The 24,878-nt window shown below is 42.3% G+C and overlaps 2 protein-coding genes across 2 annotated transcripts in view; one reads left to right on the forward strand and one right to left on the reverse strand.

Moving 5' to 3' along the window:
- Nucleotides 1-5,933, forward strand: part of LOC144139603 (sodium-coupled monocarboxylate transporter 1-like) — a 40,814-nt gene extending 34,881 nt beyond the window's left edge. The window contains exons 16-18 of the mRNA XM_077671898.1: nt 120-214; nt 817-964; nt 5,893-5,933. Of these exons, the coding sequence (XP_077528024.1) occupies nt 120-214; nt 817-964; nt 5,893-5,933 (284 nt within the window). The remainder of the gene's footprint in view (nt 1-119; nt 215-816; nt 965-5,892) is intronic.
- Nucleotides 5,934-6,414: 481 nt separating this feature from the next.
- LOC144139604 (sodium-coupled monocarboxylate transporter 2-like) overlaps nt 6,415-24,878 on the reverse strand; it is a 37,141-nt gene continuing 18,677 nt past the window's right edge. The window contains exons 7-14 of the mRNA XM_077671899.1: nt 23,242-23,382; nt 23,021-23,150; nt 17,716-17,804; nt 14,128-14,237; nt 13,060-13,127; nt 12,597-12,683; nt 11,181-11,362; nt 6,415-6,553 (exon numbers count right to left, since the gene is read on the reverse strand). Coding sequence (XP_077528025.1) covers nt 6,415-6,553; nt 11,181-11,362; nt 12,597-12,683; nt 13,060-13,127; nt 14,128-14,237; nt 17,716-17,804; nt 23,021-23,150; nt 23,242-23,382 — 946 coding nt within the window. The remainder of the gene's footprint in view (nt 6,554-11,180; nt 11,363-12,596; nt 12,684-13,059; nt 13,128-14,127; nt 14,238-17,715; nt 17,805-23,020; nt 23,151-23,241; nt 23,383-24,878) is intronic.

Here is a 24,878-nt window from a genome sequence, read left to right on the forward strand (position 1 = left end):
AAGGGATCTGGCTAAGCCGAACATACCTCGCAATTTACGAGTTCAGCCCGGAACCCACATACTGTACTTGTACGCCCCAATAGCATCCCCGCATTTTTAAGGTTAACCTATCTTTTCAGGGGGCATCTTTAGAAGCAGACGAAATTCGTGCTTCACAAGCAACCTTTTCCTGAACTTCTGGAGCCGCTTTAAGTTCATGCGAGAACTACTGCAGGTAAGGTACAGGCTTGCCGGCAAGAATATGCTTTGCAGTCACAAGCCTGGAACGCTTTATTTTATTAAACGAGCTGTCTACTCTTCGAGCATAGTGGAACCCATGCCCCGTAACGCTAACCGCAATAACTAGCCGAGCAGAGTGACTGCACTTTGGAGGATCTCCAACATTAAAATTTTTGTTAGAGCACATGCACTGTCGCCTAGCCAAGAGAACACTGCCGTAGTCTTTCTCCTTATTTGTCTCTATTTTTCTCTATTTCTAACTGGAAATTCTACAATAAGCACCAGAACATTTGCTGCAATGCTTAGTTTATTTGTGCGTTATATGGTAGTATGATGTTGAGTGAGTGCAACGACGTAAGAAGTGTTCAATTTGGCTTTCAGCTAAATATGCTGTCGAAATGTTATCGAAACCGAAAATGTTGTTTAAATAAGTATAAAAATTACCCCTAATAATTGAAAATTGTTTGGACATTACTGAAATCAGGTAAAGCCTATTTCTTTGACTGTTTCGTAGTGTTTATACGGGTCGTTGTAAACCGTTCATGATAAAGTACCGTATTTAGAACATCAAAGCCAGTTCCTTCAATTTGTTTACAGATTGGCGATGAAACGAAGAGCAAGAACGTCCCCAAAATGCATGCCCATGAGGACGCCGATGACGCAGAGCGCGCTGCATTGGACACGACGCAGGCGTCTGCTCGCGACTCAGTGCGAATGGGACACTTTTCTAACTTACACAGATTAGGTACTTAAATAAAAATGGGAAGCTCGTCAAGTCTAAACCAATTAACCGCTACGGGAGTTACATTTTGTTCTACAGCTCACAAAGGAAATGCAAGAGGTTTTTTATGGGTAGTCGCTGCCGAGTATTGATGAAAAATTACCACGTTTAACCATGCTGCAAAGAACGCGAAGGTAGTTAACGGCACAGTGGAGTGAGCTTTCTGCTGTTCATCGGCCATGACAGAAATAACTTTTTGTTGCAGGTTGGTTTCATCAAAAAATTGGTCACTGGGTGTAAGAAACAATGGAAGAACGTCAACTCCTGTGCGGGCTTTATTCTTTGTTCTTTATTTTTCACCTTTTAAATAACCTTAAGTAGCTTTGTTGAATCCTACAAACTTGCTATGCATGCAAACGAAAATATTAGGTGCTGTACCAGCAGAACTTATACCGTGAATACTTCTGAGTAGCCTGCTTGTTCTCTTCGTAACCTAATTTTCCATTTTATAAAGGTTATAAGCCTGAGAAAAATTACATACCACAAAACTTGTATTATGTTCAAGTTTATTAGGGGCGTTTATTTCAAAATTTTGGGCTTTCTCTGCTTGATTGAACATTTTAATTCCACCCGTTCGTTCAAATGTACGTCATGCTTTATTAAAGGAGCCATGAAGAGAAAACACAAGTTTGGTTCATTCAAAAGATTGTCTCGTTAGAATCATACTGACACCACTTTTAACGTAAACTTCGCTCAAATAAGCTACATAATTAGGAAAAAATGGAATGGCCATGCGACCCACCAGCTCATTTCCCGCAACAGAACCTATGATGTCATTAGAGCTAGATCAGCGATTGGCGGAGGCTGGCAGAAGCAGACGCAAATTAGGTAGAGCTTACAAACTAGACGAACGAGCGATTTGCGCTTAAATTTAGGGCACATTCTTTACAAAGCAATAAGAATGATGGGACAAACAGTGGAAGTTACGAAAGCACATGTAAACATAGAACTACTGATGCGTTCTGCTGTTCGTACTGCGCCCAGCATGCCTGGTTTCGCTGCACAGCCCTACGGGGCTTGGGGTTGTCTCAGACGACACTGGCCGATTGACGCAAGCAACGGTGTCTTACGTGACCCCATTTGTCGAGCGAGCACTGTTTCAGGGAACGAATATTTTCTCCCAGAACAAAAACAAGCCAGGTTTAAATGCGGGCAAAAACAAACCAAACGCTTGCCACGGTATGGTGGCGCCATCTAGGTTACGGAACGTAAAGAAACGCGGGAACAAACCAACACCGCTGTACAGGGTGGAGACAACCTTTGAACGGTCCCGTGCCGCCGCAATTGGGCCAACGGGCTAAACGCGTTATTCTTTTCGTTTCCCACGAGACCTAGCAACGCGAAACAGGCAATATGATTCAAACTTCTTCAGTAAACCGCGTTGCGGCGATAATTTTAGCGCGGTTTTGACACAATGACTTGCTTCGGTGGCGAGCGAGCAACCGAAAATGGCGGCGCCAGCGTATACGTGTCTCTACCCTGTACGGCGGATGCGTGAATTAAGGTACTCTAGGCTGCAGAGCGGTCGGTTCCTGTGATGTCATTTGGGACCACGAAAACGCACGATTGAGCGGGAAAATCAAAATTTTAACCTAAATTGTTTAATTTCTCAGTGAATAAAGCACCGTCTGTATCCGGACAAGCGCTGGGGGCACTATAAAACACGAAATCTTTCGAATAAAACCAACTTGCATTTTCTCTTCCTGGCTCCTTTAAGTTCCTACACTACACCTTTAATCAGCTCCATATTTCCTTCATTGTAACCCACTGGCAAAGCTAAGAAGACCACACCGTAAAGTATAAAACGGCTGCGGATCTCCTGCACTTGCTGCAGACTTTGCCTCTAGACAACACCCTTCTTTTGCTCCTGCCACGTAGCACCCTCTCTGTCATCCCCCTCGCGCTCTTTTCCTCCCCTCTCGTTTCTCCCGTGATAAACGCAATGTAGACTGCCTCAATTACCTTAAATTTTCCCGCGTTCCCACTGCTCGTATGCCACCTATTGGGACGTTTTATTACTCTTGGTCTTGAGGCGCCACAAGCTCAAGATATTTTTTAGATTTTTCTTTTACCCCACCTCAGTTCGACGCCGTGTATACCATTCCCTTATTTGCTATCACAAAAACCATGCCCACATCTACGTTGAATGCAAAACCCGGGGGTAATGTAAGCTGTGTACTGAGCTCCTAGAACAGCCTAATTCTCTGTTGTTGCTAAGTAATTGTGACGTGTAGGGAGCATGCCACCACTTGCAGTAGATTGAAAACATTCTGTCTGTATTTCATTCCCCTTCAAATGTTTTATCACCGTTTGGCCAAGCGGCTTTGCCAAACGCCTTTGCCATAACTCAGAGCATACTTTCATCGTCCATGCTGATGTTTGAAGTATGCATTGTACGGTCAATTAAGTTTGAGAGACTAACTACACAGTACGAAAGTCCACAAGGAAAAACTCAGATGACAGCGCTTCACGGCTTCCTCACAGGTGGACCTCACCAAGATACTTTGGCGATGGTTTCGGTAAAAACTTCTGCTGAGGTGTTGGCGTCTGTAAAGATCTAGGAACTCTAGTGATGGCGTCAGTAGCGATTGCCATTGTATTAGTAGAAAGTGAGAAATCGTAAGCTTGATAGACAGGAAAGCGCTTTTGAAACTACGGGAGACGGTAACAAAACGGAAAGAACGTAAAGTGCGGGTGAAGCGCTTCACTCGTACAGAACATTCTTTCCGTTTTGCGATTGTCCCCTACATTTTCGAAAGCGCTGTCCCGTCTATGATGAACAGACACCAAATAGTACAGCGTGAAGGTTTAGTAAACTGTAATTATTCTACTGGCAGCTGCCTACAGTTTCCAGGAAGCCCACTTCCCCGGGAAGCATGCTTCCTCAAGATTTGAGTGCACAAAATGGCATTCCTTGCTCAGGCGTGATCTGCAAGCAGCACGGAGTAACCTTAACCTACCAGCGATATCACGCCTACCACTGGACTCAAAAATTATCCCCCGTCGCGGTACCTCTAGCACACAGTACACCTTGCCTTTATGTTAGTTTCAAGACAACAGAAATCAATATGACTGGTGAGCTCTCTCTATTGCTCATCCCGTGAGGCAGCGTGCGTGCAAGTTCCTCAATGTCTTATTGCTGGTATGACGTACGACATGCTTTGTCTTCAACTTCCAATATTCCGTACCCAGCATTACAAGACATGAGGGGGGGAAAGCAGCAAAGAGAAAAGGGGACTAAAACTAATCCTACTAATTAAAACAAGCAAACCTATTAACCCGCTGCATGCTCAGATTGCCTGTGAATTATATCTTCCATAGTAACCACAGCTTTCAAACGGCTGAAGATTGGCTACAACGCAGCCCCGGTAGCAACTGCATCTTCTGCTGCGAAGTTATTGGTGAGTTGATGCTCTTCATGACGCTTCAGAGAAGAACGATCGGTGGTTTTAAGAGCTGTGTACTCTTCTTTTCCGTGCTTCTGGGGCTCGTCCGTCCCATCCTGTCTTTCAATCTGTGGAGTACAAGAAACGAGCAATGGTATGCAGCAATACTAATTAATAACTTCAAACATCGCGCGCACACACTCCGAAAAAAAAATGAACTTGAAATCCGCGCCAAGTAATTTCGAATGTCGATGTAAGGCTGTGACATTTTTTTCGGGGCATCAATTCCAACCCTCAAGCCTCAAAGGCATAGTAATAAAAACTAATTAATGCATCTATACCATTTCGTAGGCAAGCAAAAATATTTAAATTCTAGATTTCTGTGCGCAGCTCCCCTTCCGCTTCACATATTTATAGTGGGTTCGTGCAAGGCATTAACTCTTACAGGCCTGCGTCCTGCAGTGGACCTAGTGGGCTGTTGATGATGATGGCCAATCTGAGAAAGAACAGTATCCCTCAGAAAAAAGCAGTGTTGGGCTTAGCATGGCCTGTTCTAACAAATTTGTAGGACGAATAAGTTTTAGCAACAACATTAATATTCTATTTTGGGTTAGTATCTGTATCCAAACAGCGTACTTCAATCTGCTATGCAAATTTCATTTACTGCAGGAGAGCAGTAGCTTCTTAGTATTTCAAATATTTGTTACTGCCCACTCTGACAGTCAAGGAACACTGGTTGATTTCATCTTACCTTCAAGTTTTCAGAAATAAGGCCGAGGTGGGTCCATATTTTCAGAAAAAACGGACTAGTAAATCTTATATTTCTTTCAGTACTCTTAGCCCCACCTGCGGAAAAAAACGCAACCACACAAATACGCCTCCTGTACACGCTGGTATAAATACATGTTGATACCATCACACAAGCTCACTGCAGTAACTGAATAATGGACACTGTGCTACAGAAATGTTTTTAACAGATTTTTATACCCATTCCAAGCCCTGAAGGGTTTTCCCGTAAGTGTTAAGTTCGGAGCCAAGTAAAATTCATAGTTGTGTTCGCTTCTTGGACACTAATCGTCTCACTGCTACGGAGGAAAACAAGCTATGCGCTAAACTTCTGGAGGAATTTTTAAGCCTTGTTGCGGAGCTCATTTTTCACCGGTTTTTTCCGAATGTAGTAACCAAGGCGCACTTTTCTCTTTCACTTTCCACGCAACCAATGTGCATTTTAGAATGTACACGCGTATGCATACAGCTGCCTTGTCGACTGCGCGGAATAAACGACATACCAACCTTTTCTTGTGAATCGAAAACAAAAAAGTGCTAATGAACATAAGCCTAGCAAAGACCTCACCCAGTATAGTGTTGTGACGAATTTGCTTCCTGCTTGAGGAGCCTTAGATGTCTTTATTGAAAAAGAAGGTAGGGTTCTTAAGACGGAAAAACTGAAATCGCAAATGGTAAACAGCTTTTCATTCCCAGTTTATGTTTTGTGGTCCTTTTCAGACTTCTATACGCCTAACGCACCTCCAGCATTGCCCAAGTAACTTGCCGTCAAGGTGTTCCATCTACACTTTTAATTCCTTGCACTGTGCTTCCCATTAAAATATAGACTAACTAGCCCGAATATGCGCTCTTCCCATTACCTGCTCCTTCCTCCACACGACCTTGTCATTCCACTCATTCATCCCACTCCTCGTTCTTCTCTCCCCGCACAATTGTGTTTCAGCAGCGAATGTGTGTTTCGGTTAAAACATATTATTTTTTCACATATAAATTTTCTACCATGACTTTTTGTGCGTGGCAAGGCATGCGGTGACTTTACTGTATTGTCTGTAGTTTGGTGTTATCGCATGGCCAATTAAAAGTGAACAGTCCGGTTTTAAGGCTTAAACCTGTTAAAAACCTTCGTGGCGCCCTAGTCTGAATCCTCAACGCTAACAAACCGCAGACTACGTAATTATGTAAATATACCTTTCCATTTTCCAACCCCTTCGCTACAGGACCATTCATTATAACCATCCGGATCTATAACCGCGAGCGTATCATTTGCAAACGTTTACCGGTTGCAAAGCTCAAAACCGTCCCAACACCGAGGGTGAGCAAGGCACCAAAAGTTGAACTCCAGAAGTAGGAAAGCCGGTATAACGGGAGAACATCGGTTGGGCTGAAAATAGAGCATTCCAATAGCTGTCAGGAACCACGTTCGCATCGACACTTTTTGAAGTTCTGGTTTAAAATAAATTGTTGAATCAAACACAACAGGTGTCGCAGTTTTCAATTTAGTTTTTTTTAGTCCCCATTTATTAGATAACCGCTTTGAATTCGAGGTTACTGATGGTATTTCAGATCCCAGGGCCGCTCTTGTTTCCATACCTGTTCCGGTTTGCTACAATCGTTTTGTTTACTCCCTTTCCTGATTTTCGCGCGCCGATGGCTCATCTATTATTGATTATTTAAGCGATTGTTGTCGCAATTTTGAACAGCTCAGTGTATCTAATGATGTGAATTCCTTGGTGTCTTCTTTCGAAAATGTTGTTGCAACCTATCTCCACCACTTCGGCCCACTGAAAACAAAAAAAAATCCTCGCATCTATTGGATCTCGCGTGATATATTTCACCTGTCGCGTCGTGTTGTGAGTTTTAGGTGGGCAAAACGAAATGGTGATCCCCTTAAAATCGCCGAATTTAGCGATGCCAAGGGAGAGCTCCACCTAAAAATGAATCTATTTCAAGACTTCTATTTCAGGGTTACATTGCAATGTTTACTGAAAAGCAACCCTAGAACATTTTGGGAGTAAACGTTGCCCTCATGGGCTTTAACTTATACCGTTCTAATAAACAATATGCTTTCTAACAACCGGTTCACTATCGCCACGGCCTTCAAGAGTACTTTAGCCGGTATTCATAGCTGAACCCTTGGACATACTCGATTCCCCACGCGATTCGCAGTAATCATTTGGCGATATTACCGTATTTCATGAGAGGGGTTTGCAATCTAATTTGACACCTGGACAATAAGAAATCACGCGGTCCTGATGAAATCAACCATGCTTTTCTGGTTAGATATTGTGTTTGGACCAGCTAGTACTTCACCGTAATTTTTGTGAAATCTTAATCTAGCTCGACAATCCCGTTAGTATAGAAATTTACGAAAAGAATTTCCGTGTTTAAATCCAGGACCAAGCAGTCACCATAAAATTATTGTAGATTTCATTAACGTCTCAATCATGCTCCCTTCTTGAACATACAGTAGACTCTCGAACAAATTACCGAAAAATTAGGGACCGAAAAAATTAGTTCCGTTTTTAGAAGGAGTTCCGTTTACTGAGATAGATGTGTGAACGTGCAAAGTTATGTGTGTGCAAACTCTTAATACCATTGCACGGAACTCTCTAGAAAGTGAATGTAGCTGACAGTTTATCAGAAAGCAAGAAAACAACATGAGGTTTAGTCACAGCAGTTGATTTTGCAACAATGAGTCGCTGAGCACTACAAAACGTGTCAATAATTTTTGTTGGAGTCCTTGCCACTGCATCTTCACGGAGGCTAGAGGCGTAAATTATTCGAGTGCTTACGATCCTCTGAACTTAAAAGATGGCACATGGTAATTAATGAAGTGCGAATAGCTCCACGATGGCATGAACGAGGAGGCAGGAGCTGAGCCCTGTAACGCGGTGTCTTGATTCGGGACGAACGACTGGAACAAGAACTGCGATGTTGTATTCATCGCGCTAACACCGCTGACTACTAACAAGACGAGACTCACTATGCCAACGAGATTTTAAAAAATTAAACAGCCGCAACCGGCAAAAGCTGATAATTATGGCAATGAGTCGGGCAATAAGTTCCATTTTCGGTTCCGTTTACACGGTAATGCGGAAATTTTAGTTGCGATTACCGAAAGTGTTGTTACATTATCTAAATACAAAACCAACCAACTTACATGGTGGTGTTCCGTTTAAACGGCTATTGCGTTTAAACGATTTCCGACTAGGGAAAACATTATTGATGCAATTTTCATAGACATATCCAAGGCAATCAAAACCGTTACCCACACAAGACTTCTTCATAAACTTCGTGTTTTACTTAATAACTGCGCCTTAGTTGATTAGATTTCTAGCTTTTTACATGACCGCTCCCAGTATGTTTTCCTTCCATTCGTCTGAAGTGGATTTGTCGTCCGAAGTACTCCAGGGTTCTTTTATGGGACAACTTTTTTTCTTGTTGTATATAAATGATCTGCCAAATTATGTATCCGCAAAAATCCGCCTCTACGTTGATGACTGTGCTATATACAGCGTAATTAACACAATAGATGACCATATTTCACTAAATGATTCCTCTACACAATTTTGCAGGTGGTACGACAAATTTCAAATGAATAGAAACTTTCCAAAAACCATAACTTTCTGTTTCAGTACGCGCAGTTCCGTTTCTTTTATTTATTAGTTCAACGGCTCTTCCCTACAGCGGGTGTCTGAATATAAGTACCTAGGGCTCATCTTCAGGCCAACCTTGTCGTGGCCAAAGCACATAATATGCATGAAGCAGAATACTAAAGCATTAAGCTACCTAAACCATGCACTGTGCGAAGTTCCACTTGAAACAAAATTGCTAACATATAAATCGCTCATCCAACCCATCCTAGAACACACCTGCACCACCTGCAACACGTATAAGGTACCTGAAATTGACGTGCTTAAATCAGTTGAAGAGAAATAAATCCGTTTCATTTGGCGCCATTTCGATTAGAGCTTTTCACCATCATGCCACCTTGCTACACTATATTCAGAACCTCTTCCGAACGCCGCGATCGCGAATGTCTCAAGTTTTTGCATATACTTACGAATACCCCCCCCCCCCCCCCCGCTCCTTATTAAAGAACAAAGATATTTCTCCGGGTAAACTGAAAGTTACTGGAAATACCTACAAGCTTAACCTTGCGCCTTTTCAATCACATACTAATCTATTTAAGTACAGCTTCTTCCGAAGACCCTTACAATTGAAAAATGAAATTTAGTACCAGGTGGAATTAGGTCATTGCTTTAGACCAACATTTTTGGATTGAAAATCATTGAGTTGTGTACTTTGGAGAATTTTATTCAGTCTTTGTTGTATTTATAGTTACCAGCTGTGCTCAAACTGCGCGAAACATACGTGAGTTTTAATATGTGAATTCTCTATGCTGATCTGTGCAGATTAGTGTTTTTGCATTCTATGTACATACCCGCTGCAGTGATAGCCCAATTAGGCTGCAGTATGTAAAAATAAATAAATAAATAAATAAATAAATAAATAAATAAATAAATAAATAAATAAATAAATAAATAAATAAATAAATAAATAAATAAATAAATAAATAAATAAAAATAGATAGATAAATAAATAAATAAATAAATAAATTATAATGGGATTATAGCTGGGGGCCAGCAAGACACTTGGAAGGAGATGAAGACCAAAGACGAGCAAGGCAGCGGAGACCGATGCCTCGGTGCGTTCTCTTAGAGCGAGCCACGCGAAGCTGGCTGCACCTCGTCTTCTCTCGCCCAGCACCTTGCGCCTGCCATGATTATGCGACGCATAGTAGTCCTTCGTCGGACACATACCCCGTCGGTTGCACAGGAGAGATTGGCGAACACAAACCACATGGTATGTCGTCTTGTCGGGGGCTACTGTCTCCAGTGCAAACTAAATAAATAAATGAAAACTAAGTAAGTGTAGGAGTTCGAAAACGCAAAAAATTGTGTATATCCACTAGTTCCACCTTTGTGGAAATGGTTCCCATAACAGGTCGTATTGCTCGAAGAAAAAAGGCAATCGTAGATGACCAGCACACCTGCTGGACGGACGTTGCGCAGCAACCACACACGCCACATACCACCTTTATCGCCCGCAACTCTGAACAAGATGTGGCCACCGCGGCTTCCTACCATAATGTCTCCTCCAACACAGCTGAGGCACCTGCCTTTGCCCAGGCTGTAACAACGTACGAAGCCCAGCCCACCTCAACATCATCCCGGATACGTACTATATGTGCCACCTCGTCCAAGCAGGCCTGGCACCGACTCAAACCATCAAGCTGTTTGACAAACTAGTGAAGATGTCACTGCTAAACAAAACCCCCGTCATAATGCCCCTGCAGGGGATGAAATAGCGCACGCTGCAGCCCGCGGTCTTCATTTCTGAGCGTTCCCGTCAGCACGGCCGCACCCGGGTTTCACCCCCGTCTTCCATCTCCCCTGTTGAAACCACCCACAACGTAATGCTCTCCAGCTACCGGAATCCTGGAGGCGATACCCTCCCCCATCACCCTTTTCTATCCCCCTATAAACCATATATCTGCCACAGGCTCCAAGCCGCCACTTATTACAATCAGGCCATCCACACCCAAATATCGCCCTACCTCTCCGACCCCTCATGCCATCACTCCCGCACACCACCTGCCACTTAATATTTTCTTGCACACGCAACCACCACCCCCCCCCCTTTCTGCCACCAACCCCCCCCCCCTTAGGCAATAGAGACAGCACTGAGGCAATCAGCGCTGGAGAAATAGCAAGCCGTCGTGTTGATACCTTTGGAAGGAGCCTGGGCCGAGGAGGCTGAACTCCGCCCTACTCTCCATTTCACGTCAATCAATTCTTATTACTGCTACTGCTATAGTAATGCATATAAGGACCGATGAAACAACTATTCATGCAGCGAAGGGCATGTACTTCAAAGAACCAATAGTAATCGCCGGTATGCATCACTGGAGATGGATCATGATGGGTAACAAAACAACGACACACTTTTCGTGCAGTAAGGTGGCTTCTAGGCTTGGGCTGATAGCAGAGCCAGTGCTGTTGGTTGGTGGTGGGCAGCGGTCTAGGGTCCTGTAAAGCATGGCATGATGTGCGACGGCAGAAAGACTTCTCCCCACAGCATGCCACAGCTGAAGCGCGCAGACCAGCAGGCCTGCCCAAGCAGCCCCCTGTGAAAATATCAGCAGGGAAACAGTTCTCGTCGAGATCATCAGTGCATCCTCACTCAAATGTTACCTTGAAAGCGAAACGCATGCCCCGAGAAACAACGCGTTTTAGCGCGAGTATCTTTTTTTTTTTTTGCCTTTCCAAAACCGGTTCTGCAGCCGTCATTCGTGTTTATGAATCCTGACCGCTGCCTAATCCATTTCGGGAGAGAGAAAACGCGTTGTTTTCCGTACAGGCATGTATTTCGCCCTTCACGGTGTTTCTCAGAGGGGTGTCGAACAACCTCTGCAAATGCCTTTGCAAGAACCTACACTCAAGTATTCTGTCACGTGTTCCCATGAGCCTGCGACTGCCACTTATTTGTCCTGGCAGTGTGCACATGATTCCTACGCCAGTGCCTGCTCAAGCATGCTTCAAATGCTCCTCAAACACAGACATTCGATGACTCACTTCGACTGCAGGTACTCCCGCTCAAGCGGGTCATAAAGGTGATTTCTGTGCTATCTATTTCTCCTGTAAATTTTGATTCAAAGTAGAGATGCACAAGATGTAAACAACAGCTAATCCGAAACGAAGGCGGGCTACCAAGCAGCAACGATACCGTAACATCGTCATCATGGCCAGGGCAAACGGAAACAGGGGGCAAGAAGAGTGGGTAAGACAGCGCTTGTGTGGCTCTTTTTGTCGCGTCTTTGATTTCTGATGAGCATCATGCGCGTTTTTCTACTTCCCCAATCGTTAGCTAATAAGGTAACAGAAAGCATCATCTCTGAACCTACCTAAATAACCTGAGTGAAATCTAAATTTCTCTCCTTGGACTCAGGAGTAGATTAGATGGTAGATTTGAAGATTGAAGAGCTCCATAAATTGCTATGCAGAATTTAATCCAGCGAAAAACTAATTTTAACGCAAAATATGAAATTACAGAGCAACCAAACTGACAGAAATCTAGCGCTTCTAAGTAAAAACGTTTGCTGATTGTCTTTAAACTACCTTTAGACATGCCCTGTCAAGTTGGAAGTTTGCGCAAACTCTATAGGTTGTGAAAATCACATCGTAGGCTGTAATATGTAACACGTTTACTCCTTTCACAATTGTAGCTTTAGATATGTGTCGCAAACTCGCTGAGAATAAAGAACAGGTCATTCTAATTTCTATGTGTGCATAAATTACCTTTATCATTTTCCTAAATACAATCAATAGCTCGCTCTTATGTAATCAATCGTGCTACTATACCTTTGCGTTCACCCAAGGTGATGAGATACCCAGCAGGACCAGTCCAGAGAAGGGACCCGCGCAAATGGAGTACAGGGACAGAAAGAGCTGCGTTCCAAAGAAGGCGCGAAAGAAGTAACGCTGACGTTTTCAAGAAGTTGTCCCCGCGTTGGGCGACTTTTAATTGTACTAAACCTGCAAAAGACGCGTAACATCGCATAAAAAATATTTATTATCTAACTCACAGGTGGGACGTTGCAGCGGCCACAGGTGGGGCAGTTGGGGCTATTTATAATTGTCTGGTAGTTAGTATATTTACGTTCTTATTTTCTATACATTGCACTCTTCGAACCAATATAACAGCAGTTAGTAAACATCAGTGCTGTCACACGCATCTTTGCAGTCCCGCCCTTAGCGCTTTTTCCGCGTTTAGTAAGAAATCGTCTTCTGAGAACCAAACGGGGAGCAGAAACATCATACGTACCCGGGCTATGGATCCTATATATGGCACGACGAAGGCGAGTACTGTCATTATTGTTCCACTACCCAAAGCTGGAATGAAAATAGAAGTGTGTAAGAAAACAGCCGGGCACTATGTTTGTAACAAAGCAATTCAATAATTTATCGTGGCCTGCATGATGATACGAAATTGCCTGAGGTGCAGAGTAGACCCAGCGTGAGTTACGAATGTGTCTAGAACAGTTGATTGCCCTAAATAATTGAAGAATTGACAGCAATCTTTTTAATTTTTTAAATATTTGAACATTTAACGTTAACATTTTCTTCAAAGTTTCGAATATTTATTTTATATGGCCCGTGGAACTTACACGACTTGGCAAGAAAGAACTCGCAAGGCAGGGCCGCTTTAAGCCAGTGGCTTTTACAGTTCGTCCTGAGTGATGTTAAAATGGTTTTTAAACGATACACAATGTACACTCCCTTAAGGCAAGCCACCAAACCGTAGTGGCAACCTACCACAATCGTTGATCAGCTTTTCTGTGTAGTTAGCGAGGTCCAAATGCTTCCTTCAGCCTAGAGAACCTTTGCTTTAAGTCAAAATTTCTTACAAAATTTTCACCATTTCCACACATGAAGCGTACTTCCGTGGTGATAAAAAGATAAGCCCTTTGAATTCTCGAGTGCAATTATTCTTCAGAGGTGACCGCCCAGAATAATGTGATTTTTGCAGATAGCGGCCGATTATGTGATTTTGTGTGGTGAATATGCAGATTCTACAATTTATTCATACTTAAAAACATCTACCTAAAAAAATCTAAAACATCTCATGCCTTGGGTCGAGTGGCAACTGTTGGAATAAAATGTTAAATATCTTTCAGCGTCCTACAAATAGTTCACGTATAAAGATAATTATATTGGGTGCTACGCTTTGCTTGAGTCCGCCAAACGCAGTATTAAAAAGGCAAAAAAGCAGTGACTGAGGAGCTGACGATAACTTGTGTTGTTAGGCTCGCAGCAATCAGTTTTGTCAAGTTCGCCACAATAGCTTTTGGGCTAATATATTCGTCACAAGCTGGCGTTAAGAGCACCATACCTAGGAGCCGCATCACGACGATTGCTGTCCTTTGGCTCATGTGGACATAAGGTAAAACTACGTCCACGTAGATTACCGCTGCGTGGGTGTTGACGATCGAAGACAGCGTACTGTTGTGCAAAACAAGAGAAAACAGCGCTGTGCTATCGTTTTCCTAAAAAGTAATTTTTGACGCAAAATAATGTTTCTAGTGATATGCCTATCTGAATAAAGTATATCGTTTATAATTTGTTGGCACATCATAGGATTCACCCGAACAGTATCAGTGAACTTAAAACCTAAATATGGGGAACAACTCCGAGACGTTGCTAATGTGTATAAGCTATTAAATTTGCACAAAAATACCAAACATTTCAAAAGCAAAAACTATCTTGTGCTCCGGCACCAGCCAAAATCACAGCTAGAATACTTACGCTAACTCTTTCCAGCCAAACATTAGAGATAATATTTATCCAGACAACAACAGACAGTTCACTTCCGCATGACTGGAAGCTAAGCAGCATATCCCTACTATTTAAAGCGGGTAATAAGTCTGATCCGTCGAATTATTGCCCCATTTCTTTAACTTCTATTCCTTGTAAGCTCCTTGAGCACATAATCTATTCGAGCGGGGCAACCAATCTTGAAAAACTCCTTGTTTAAAAACACGCATTGCTTTTGCCCAGGCCGCTCCTGTGAATCACAGCTGTTCGAGTTCACTACGGGCCTTCATTTGAACCACGACGCGTTTTTTCTAAAACCGATACAATCTTCCTCGATTTTTTTATTGTGTTTGATGGCGTTCCTCGTACACGACTTCTGTTAGGCTCTCTAGTCTTAATCTCCAGCCACTCATACTGTCTTCGATACATTGCTTTCTGACAAATGGATCCCAATACACAACCGTCGGAGGTCACGTCATTTCTGGCGTACCTCAAGGTTCCATTTTTTCATTATCGACCTTCCCTCAGGTGTTACATCTTCCATAAGTCTTTTCGTAAACGATTGTGTCGTATCCCGCCGTATAAGTTCTAGCTATGATCAATTGGCCCTACAAAATGATTTGAACTTAAGCGAAAATTGGTGTTCTACATGGATTTTGCCACTGAATATTTCTGAATGTAAATTTATACTAGTTTCCCGCAAGCGTCTCAACATGAATTATACTTATTCCCTACAATACAACAATCTCACACTAGTAGAATCCTACCCTTACCTAGGTGTTCTCATCAATACCACGTTAACATGGACTGATCATATCACACAGCCTACCACCGATGCGTACTAAAAATACTAGGTTTTATCAGGATGTCCCTTTCCTGCTCCCCATCCTCAGTTTGTAAACTTGCCTGCGAAATTTACGTCCGCAGTAAGCTCGAGTACGCCGCTTCAGTTGAGATCCCACACCAATCCTTTTAATCGACGCAATTCAAGCCATTTAGAATCGCGCCGCTCGCTTCATAACTTCCCAGTACGATTTCCACACAAGTATTACTAATATAAATTTATCGCTGTGTCTTAACTTCTTGGATTTTAGACGGATGATAACACGCCTCTGTCTATTTCCCAAACTTTATTTCAATTTTTCTGATTTCCATGGCTTCCTGCTGCTTCGACCAATTCGAACTTCGCGCCGCCATTTCAATTCCATGTGTTTTCCAAATTTAAAACGCTGGACAAACGGTTTTAACAAATCCTTCCTTCCAATAACGATTGACGATTGAAATCCGCTCTCAAATCCGATAGTCAATGAACGCAATCCTCTAAAGAGTAAGGCATTACTCGAAACCCATTTCAAAACGGTTCCGCCGTAATGTATTCGTATAATTACTGGTGTAACCAGTTGTGTGTGCGTTTTTTTTTGTGCTGTAAGATACTTTGAAATTATTCAGCTCTTTGTTGTGTAACCAGTTATTATTGTTACACTGTAATCACACTTTTCGAATTCTATTTTGTTTTGTGTTTTTCGGCAGCAAATGCCTTTGTGTGTGCTTTGTTTGCCACCCACCGCCCCTTATGTAATACCCGTCAGGGGCCCTTAAGGATAAATAAATCATGACGATGATGATGACATATTAGTAATAATGAAGCAGTTGAAGGTACGTGCAGCCAGGTCAGTCACAACGAGTGATCATAGAAAGTGATGGGATTTACGTACAACTTGCCCATGACATGTCGGGTGCGGATGTATGTCACGCCATGCAACCATCCCACAAAGTTGGTGAACTTGTGCTGCATCCCACCGCTCACTTTTTGGCGGGACAATACCAGTGTCAACATTCAACCGCGCAGTTTTTTTTCGGAATTAAATCGTAAATGCGGCGGCACATTGTGGTGTATTTCACTACTGGCTCAGACCATTCCGATAGTTGTCACCATTGTAGGACATCCGTCCGACAACTGACAATATCATTGCGCCGCCTGCAATGCTGAGTACGTCTAGCTAGAAATTACCTCCAAAAATAAGTATCGCCATACTGCTACCCTAAGTGAATTTCCGCATTTTGTTCATCAAATTTAATGTTGTTCAGCCATTGTGCCTGTGCGATGTAGCACAGCGTAAATTCCTACATCAGAACAATCGAATGGCTGCACTAGGTTAACTCTACGGGGAGAAAGGCAGACTGGTATGGCTAATAAGAGCAATGATGACTATATTCAGATTCTTAACCACTGCGCGAGACAGGGCATTACGAACACAAGGATTAGCAGCAATGTGAAACCATATACATGTCCCACTGCAATGGGTAACAATAATGGCTCTGGAATTCCTAACATAACCCTTCATTTCACAATACCCACACAAGGTTCGATTTTCTGTCATTGGCCATTGTCATCGAATTCCGGGTTTGTGTTGGTCGGCATTAAACGAAAGGCTGGACTCCAAACAATATATTATTGCGAAAACGAAAATACGGTGACGAAGGAGTAGGCAGCACGCGGCCTGGCTAGGCGCTGTCATGGTCGGCATGTACAGTCGCGCTCACTATGACCTACACCGCTCATTAGTATTCAGACGATTATATCGTCAAAACAATGACTATGGGCATATACGTTGGGATAAGGCATGATACATTATGACGTTGTTCTCCTAATGCGCACTTGGTCTTTAACCCCGGGCACCAGACAAAGGTCATATAAAGCTGTGAATACTAATGAGCGGTGTAGGTCATAGTGAGCGCGACTGTACGTACTGAAACTAGATAGCTCATCATCCTTAACCATCTTCCGTCTCATTCGCTCTACCACCACGTAAAATTTCTGGCACAGGGTGCGGAGTCATCCACATCCAGGTCCGGGCATCGCGACGTGTCGGGCCGAATGCAGTCGTCGATGATGCATTGACAGTGTCGGGAAGCTCTAGCCCCGTCCGAACAGGGAGCCGACCACGTCTACCGCCAAATGTCAACTGCCGTTGACCATACCAGCTGCAGTCCAGCCAGGTCACGTGCTTCCCTCTCCTTCATCACCGTTATCAACGTCGTCGAACTTTCATTCCCGTAACAACATGTTCATTATAAAGGCAGCTTCTTACGACGACAATGAGCAGCTAATGCACAAAATAAACTGATGAGGAACCCGAGTAGCCACAGAACGTAGATACATTACCTGGTTGAGGCGCCGAGAAGGCCAGCCAGAAATAAACCTCGTAAGGTTGCCACGTTTGAAAGGCTTTCTCTGATGTAGTACGGAACGATCTGGAAGACAATGTACCTGTGGTCCCTTACAGCCTCATAGTGTAAGACAGATTTTTTTTTTCTTATTTAGCTTCGATTCCTGCCGCACGTGCCAGGTTGATTTTTTAAAGAATTGGAACTGAAACCAAACACAAATTCTACTGCTACGTGTAATCAAATGTCGCTTCTAACAATGTTAGTGATATTGTTCCATATTGTCTTCTTTAAGCACCATCTTCGCTACAGGGACATTGTGGGCACTGATTTACTAAAACCAGCAAGACTACAAAACTAATCAGGGACTATGGAATGGGTGACTACGAATCAGTTAATAACGAACTTGAATCTTTTTTAGAGGACTTTCTTTCTAGCTTTCATGAACGCTCAGTAAACGAAAATTGGCTACGTTTCAAAGCTAAAATCTCTGAACTCACTGAACGCTTCATACCGCTACATGAAATATACGATAACACTCAGTCTGCCTGGTTCACACCTACTTTAGGATGACTGCGAAACAAGAAAAAGCGTATCTTTCGTGAGGCCAAACTGTCAGCTAACAACGAACGATGGATAGCATATCGCACTGTTGCAGATGAGTACGCACGCGCAGTCTCATTTGCCAACAAGTCATACTTTGAGCAGACGTTGCCGTCTCGTTTAGCAAGCAATCCTCGTAGATTCTGGCAGGTGATCGGTGGAGATAACAAAAAACATATTGATCTAGCCCCTTAAAGTGATTCCCTTATTCCAAGAGAAACCTGTTGCTTGGCTCTTAGCACTGTATTTTTCTTATCATCATCATCATCATCATCACCTTTATTTCTACATGCCCACCAACAGCCAATGGCCTTAAGCGGTGGTGCACACGATGAAACACAAAATTTGATGCAAACACAAACAACTTAAATATGTAGCCTGAAACGAGGAAAAATAAATCAAGGAGAAAGAAAGAAAAATACGATCCGTGCACTTCAGTCAAAGCAAGCTTAAATTGTTGTTAAAAATATCAAGGTGACTTGCCTTTTCATTGTATAGTCTAAGCAATTTTTGCATAGAAGAACAAGTAGAACTGATTCTAAATAAAAGAAATTCACGAAAAGACTTACAGGGAACTCTAATCTCAATTGATGATGTAAGGTCTTCACAATCAATGATGCTGTGTAAAGACTTAAACAAAAAAAGCAAATCCGCGTCAAGCCTCTTTTTAGACAATGTAGCCAATTGCAATTTCTCCAACATGTTTTCATACTGATAGTAAACTCGGCGATCGAAATGCCTGTCGTATACAATTCTAATAAAATGTCTTTGTACATTTTCAAGCTTAGCGCTACTTGTTATGCCCAACCTGTTCCAAACAACAGACACAAAATGAAGTTTTGGGATCACCATAGTTAAGAATAATCGAACAAAACACATAGGATTAGAAAATGGTCTCGTAATTCGCGACACAATTCCCAAGAGGCTGCAGGCCTTGTTCACAACAGAATCAACATGCGAACGAAAATGCAGTTCTGAATCTACAACAATGCCGAGATCACGACTTTCTTTGACCAGTTTGAGGACTATTCCATTTAGTGTGTAATCATGTAGCACAGCAAGACTTTTTCTAGTGAAAGTCAATACATAAGTTTTGGTGACATCAATCAACAGCTTAATTTCAGCACACCAATTAACTATATTTAAGATGTCAGACTGAAGTAGGACGCAGTCATCCTGCGTGCTAATTTCTCGAAACAATTTGATATCATCTGCATACAAAAGGCTGCGGGAATTTGCGACACAGCATGTAATATCGTTAATAAATATATTAAACAAGAGAGGGCCCAAAATAGATCCTTGTGGAACGCCAGAAGTAGAAATAAAAGGCTTTGACAGCACACCGTTAACGCGCACGTAATTACATCAACCGGACAAATAATCCATCATGAAAGTACAAAGTTGATTGCACACGCCATACGCTCCTAACTCTCTGGTGGTCAACTAAGTCGAACGCTTTGGACAGGTCAAAGTACACGGCATCAACTTGACCACGAGTCTCAATATAATGACTTGTGTACTCCAAAAATGTCAGTAGATTAGTTTCTACGGATCGGCCTTTATACAACCCATGTTGTGCATTCCCGATCTGACGTTTAAAAAAGAACAGGGCAATTTCAAAAACTTTCGCAAAAGGGCTCTGCAAAGTTATAGGTCGGTATTAAGTGACACATGAATCACCAGATTTATGTACAGGAACAATTACACCGTTTTTCAGTAACTCGAGAAAAATTCCGTTCGAAAGAGAAACGCTGAAGATATGAGTCAAAACGAGCAAAAATATCGTGCTGCATCCTTTAACTATGAAGCTAGGAATGCCATCGAAAGCGAGCGAGAACTTCGGTTTCAGTGCTGATATCGCCCTTTCGATATCACATTCGGAAAAAGAAAACGTGTGCAACACATTACCGCTGTCGTTTGAAGGGAAAAAGGTACAATGGGAGTTCGAAGGAAAGGTATTTGCAGACAGGACACAATGAAAATAATCCGCTAAGCAGTCAGCCACATCCTTAGGTTTGTCCATCACCGTTCTATCCTGGGCTAACGTGGCGCTCGTTCGAGGTGTTGAAATATCTTTCACATATCTCCAAAATATTTTTGGCTCACGATTTAAATTAGATTTAACTGAATGTAAATGTACCTTCTTATAACGTTTGTAAGCTACTTTTACTAGGGCGCGGGCTTCCCGGAATTTTTGACGCGAATATTCGCTTCGCGTGACCTTATACTTTCGGTGATATCGTAATTTTTTCAATAGCAAGTGTTTCAGTTCACGTAAAAACCATGGAGGATAGCTACTTCTAAAACATTTATGTTTAGGTATAAATAACCGCATTGCTTCATGTACAACGCTTGTGAGGGCATGGAAAGCTTCGTTTGCATCACTGATACTAAGAACACGTGACCAATCATGATCACGTAAATACAGAAACAGGCCTGAATAATCACCTTTAGAAAACAATAATTTTTCGCATTCAAGATAGTTCCATTTCGTTATCATTTGTCAACGAGGCGACTACCTCAATTCCTGAATTGCCTGCTTACAGCTACGATCCAATGGAACCGGTGTACATCGATTGGGTGGAAAAATAGAAAATTACTTCAAAACCTTCAACCTTCGTCTTCTCCTGGTGAAGATGTAATTAACCCCAAGTTTTTAAAAAAACACTAAAATTTTGACGTTCATTCTACTGTCTAGAGTATTCTCCCAGTCTTTAGAATCCTGTGTCCTATCCATTGACTGGAAGCTGGGGAAAGTAGTTCCGCTTCACAAGTCTGGAAACACTAGCGACCCACATAGTTATAGGCCCATTTCACTAACCAGTGTGCCATGTAAACTGTTAGAAGACGTCATTTACTGCAGCATTGTCACTTTTCTTGAAAATAATTCTTTTTTACCAAATTCCAACATGGCTTTAGAAAAGGTCATTCTTGTGAAACCTAGCTGTTATATTTTACTAATGATTTGTTCCCTGCTGTTTCTCATGGTTCATATATTGATTGTGTATTTATAGACTTCTCTAAAGCGTTTGATACTGTATGTCATATATTGCTACTGCTTAAGTTGAGTAAACTAAACCTTGACACTAACATTCTAAAATGGATTGAATGTTTTTTCTGTAACCAGAAAGAATATGTAACTGCCAATGAATTTGACTCTTCTCCCATTCCTGTCACTTCCGGGGTCCCACAAGGATCCATTTTGGGCCCCTTGCTTTTCTTAATATATATAAATGACATATCAGATAACATATCCTCTACCATTAGATTATTCGCCGGTGATTGTGTAATTTACCGTGAAATTTTATTCCCTGATGACCCTGATACCCTGCAAACTGACCTGGATAACATTTCTTCATGGGGCAATACCTGGTTAATGAAGCTTAACGTATCTAAATGCAAATCGATTAGGATCACTAGTAATGTATCAAAAGCTACAATTTTCTCGTACTTACTTAACAACTTACCACTAAGCAACGTTTCTTCTTACAAGTACCTCGGTGTTGTTATCTCTAATAACCTTTCGTGGCAGGCTCACGTTGATTACATAACACGCAATGCTAACCGCACTCTTGGCTATTTACGTCGAAATTTTTTGCTTGTTCCGGCAAACCTAAAACTTCTTTACAAAACACTAGTGCGGCCAAAACGAATATGCGTCATCCGTTTGGGATCCTCACACTAACATGCTCATAGATAGCATTAAATCCATTCAGAATCGTTCTGCACGTTTTATAATGTCTAATTACTTTCGGACTGCAAGTGTCACATCAATGAAAGCAAATCTCAACCTGCCTCACCTTTCCCTACGACGGAAAAATTAACGCCTGTGCCTCTTTCATAAATCTATCATTCTAATAGAGCCCTCCCGACTCATTGTTTTTGCCCCCAACCTAGATATCATCACGCAGTGATCACCAATACAAAGTTGGCATTCCTTTCAGCCATATGAACCTATATATCAAATCTTTCGTCCCCAAAACTTCCAGTGACCGGAACCATCTACCCGCCTTCATCGCATTAATCACAGACGCCAACGCCTTCAAAACGGCCATTTCTAACACTCAATTGTAATTTATTGTAACATTGCCTTTTTGCTGTATGTTTTCTTTTCTCTATGTTAGCCTACTCCTCTCTGTAATTCCCCGTGGCTTGAAAGTAAATAAATGAAATGAAATGAAATGAAAAGTTATGCAATACTGAAAGACATACCACAGCAAACACCCAAGCAAGCCAGTGCTATCTGTGCATATATTCCCCAGATGTTAAGCTCGATTTCCAATGATAACTAAGCACTGGGCCTTTTAATCCGACGAGGAACGTCACTCAAGACGTGGGATTGGACAGGTACAATTTATGTGCGGAAGTGCAAGACGCGCTTTCTTAGTTCTTTGGCAGGGATAACTTACTTTCATACGTGCGTAAGCATAAGAAGTAGATACTTTCTGTGCTCATTTCAAAGTTAAATTCCAAAATCTCCGCATATACTTTATTGCACAATACATTCAACACATTTTATATCATGAACTAGCACGACGCCTTACGGCTTTCTGTGAATCAAAAATTATACGTTTCTACCCACGTTGCCATTTTTGTCTAGTGCTTCATCCCCCACCCGCATGCGCCTGTCTGCGACATCATACTCAAGAAATTAGACGAGGCTAAACCCTCCGAACCATGAGTCGTCTGGGACCACGTACCTGGTCGTAGCTTTCAATGGCGCCACTTAGTACTGGGTCACAATCTCTGTACCAATATATGACAAATAGAGCAGCCACTGCCACTACGAAGAAAAATAACAGGACCAGTGTTGCACCAGTGATTGCGATCCTGTAATAGTGCATCCGCGGACATTGAGAAACTTTGTTATATTTTTTACGATAAAACAGGCAAAAAAGCGTGAATTTTAACAAAATAGTACCGCTTAGCTTGTACCAGTGACCTAGCTGCCATAAATCTTTGGACCGCCATCTGATCCAATCCGGTGCGAACCAGCATGAAAGGCACCGCTGCCAGGAGTGAGCTCCAGACGTTTTCGTCACTTGTCAGGTCAAACGTCGTCCTTTGGATCGAAAGCATAAAAGATGCAAGACGTCTGAGCATTTCTGTAAGACATCTATAAATTACATGAAGCTTCCCACGTTCTAGAACGTCCTGACTACAGAACTAACACTTTCAAAGCATAACACGCCAAGAACATGTCGTGCCTTAACGCCTAGCAAAAAAACGCGCTGCGTGTATCACAGCATATCAACGCCAATAGAATAAAAAAGTAAAACATGCGGTTCCCCTTTTATGCTCATTCAGTGATTCGCTCATCCGCTCAAATCGAATTTTTGGAGTTAACAGCATTTAATTCGGACAGCAAGATTCCGTTTGCGCAGTACAAAACAGCATTCCCTTTGAATTAACAGTTCTTTTTTTTTTCAGTAGCCAAGCATTTCTCAATCATCTAAGAGGGAAGTTAAAAGGGTCTCACCTAAGCACATTCATATTGGACTTCCTACTTCATGACACACGGGCTTAAAAGGCATCGTGTACCGATATAAAAAGTTCTGCAGATTCCTAGAAATGTTCCTAACGACCTAGTTTGATGCTTTTTGAAACATAACACTTCTTTGCTGAAATGAAAAATAAACTAGAAACGCATGTGGTTGCACAGCATTCACTAGATGGCGGCAGCTGTTTACAAAGAAAGTGTTTCATTTTTTAGTTCAGAACAGAAGTTACATATCTCTAAAACAAGCAAACTAGGCCGTTCTGAACGTTCACATATATTTCTAGAGCTTTTCGTATTAGTGCAAGATGGTTTTTAAATCCATGGGTCATGAAGTATTAAATCACCTAAAAATGTTAACAGGTGAGGCCTCCTTAAAAGAGCCATGAAGACGAAATGCAAGTTCGGTTCATTCAAATGATTGCCTCATTAGAATCATGCTGATGCCACTTCTAACATAAAATTCGCTTGGATAAGCTGCATAATCAGGGAAAAAGGGAATGGCCATGCGACCCACTCCAGCGACAGAACCTATGATGTCATACCAGCCAGTTCTGCGATTGGCGCACGTAAACATAGAAGTACTGATGCGTACTGCTGTTGGTACTGCGTGCACCATGCTTCGCTTAGATGCACAGCACTGCGGGGCTTTAGCGTTGTCTACGACGACACTGGCCGATTGATGCAAGCGACGGTGTCTTACGTGACCACATTTATCGAGCGAACACCATGTTTTACGAAACGATTATTTTCTTCATGAACAGAAGAAGTCGGGTCTATATACGGTCACATAAAAACAAAGGCAGAAAACAACTGGGCGTGGTGTGGTGGCGCCATCTAGGTTAACTAACAGTAAGCAAGTCTCCGCTCCACACCAAGTTTAGCTGAAAGACCTGTTCTTATGATGTCATTGCAAACGTCGTTCAAACGCGTTATGGCGCGTCTGTCAAAATTTTACCTTAAATTGATTAATTTCGCAATGAATAAAGCATCGTTTGTTTCCGAAAAAGCGTTGGCGGCCCTATAGAACAGGAAATCTTTCGAATAAAATAAACTTGTAT

Source organism: Haemaphysalis longicornis, unplaced genomic scaffold (genome assembly GCF_048455015.1).
Source record: "Haemaphysalis longicornis isolate Haplotype H1 unplaced genomic scaffold, Haemaphysalis longicornis Haplotype H1 scaffold_5, whole genome shotgun sequence".
Lineage (NCBI taxonomy): Eukaryota > Metazoa > Arthropoda > Arachnida > Ixodida > Ixodidae > Haemaphysalis > Haemaphysalis longicornis.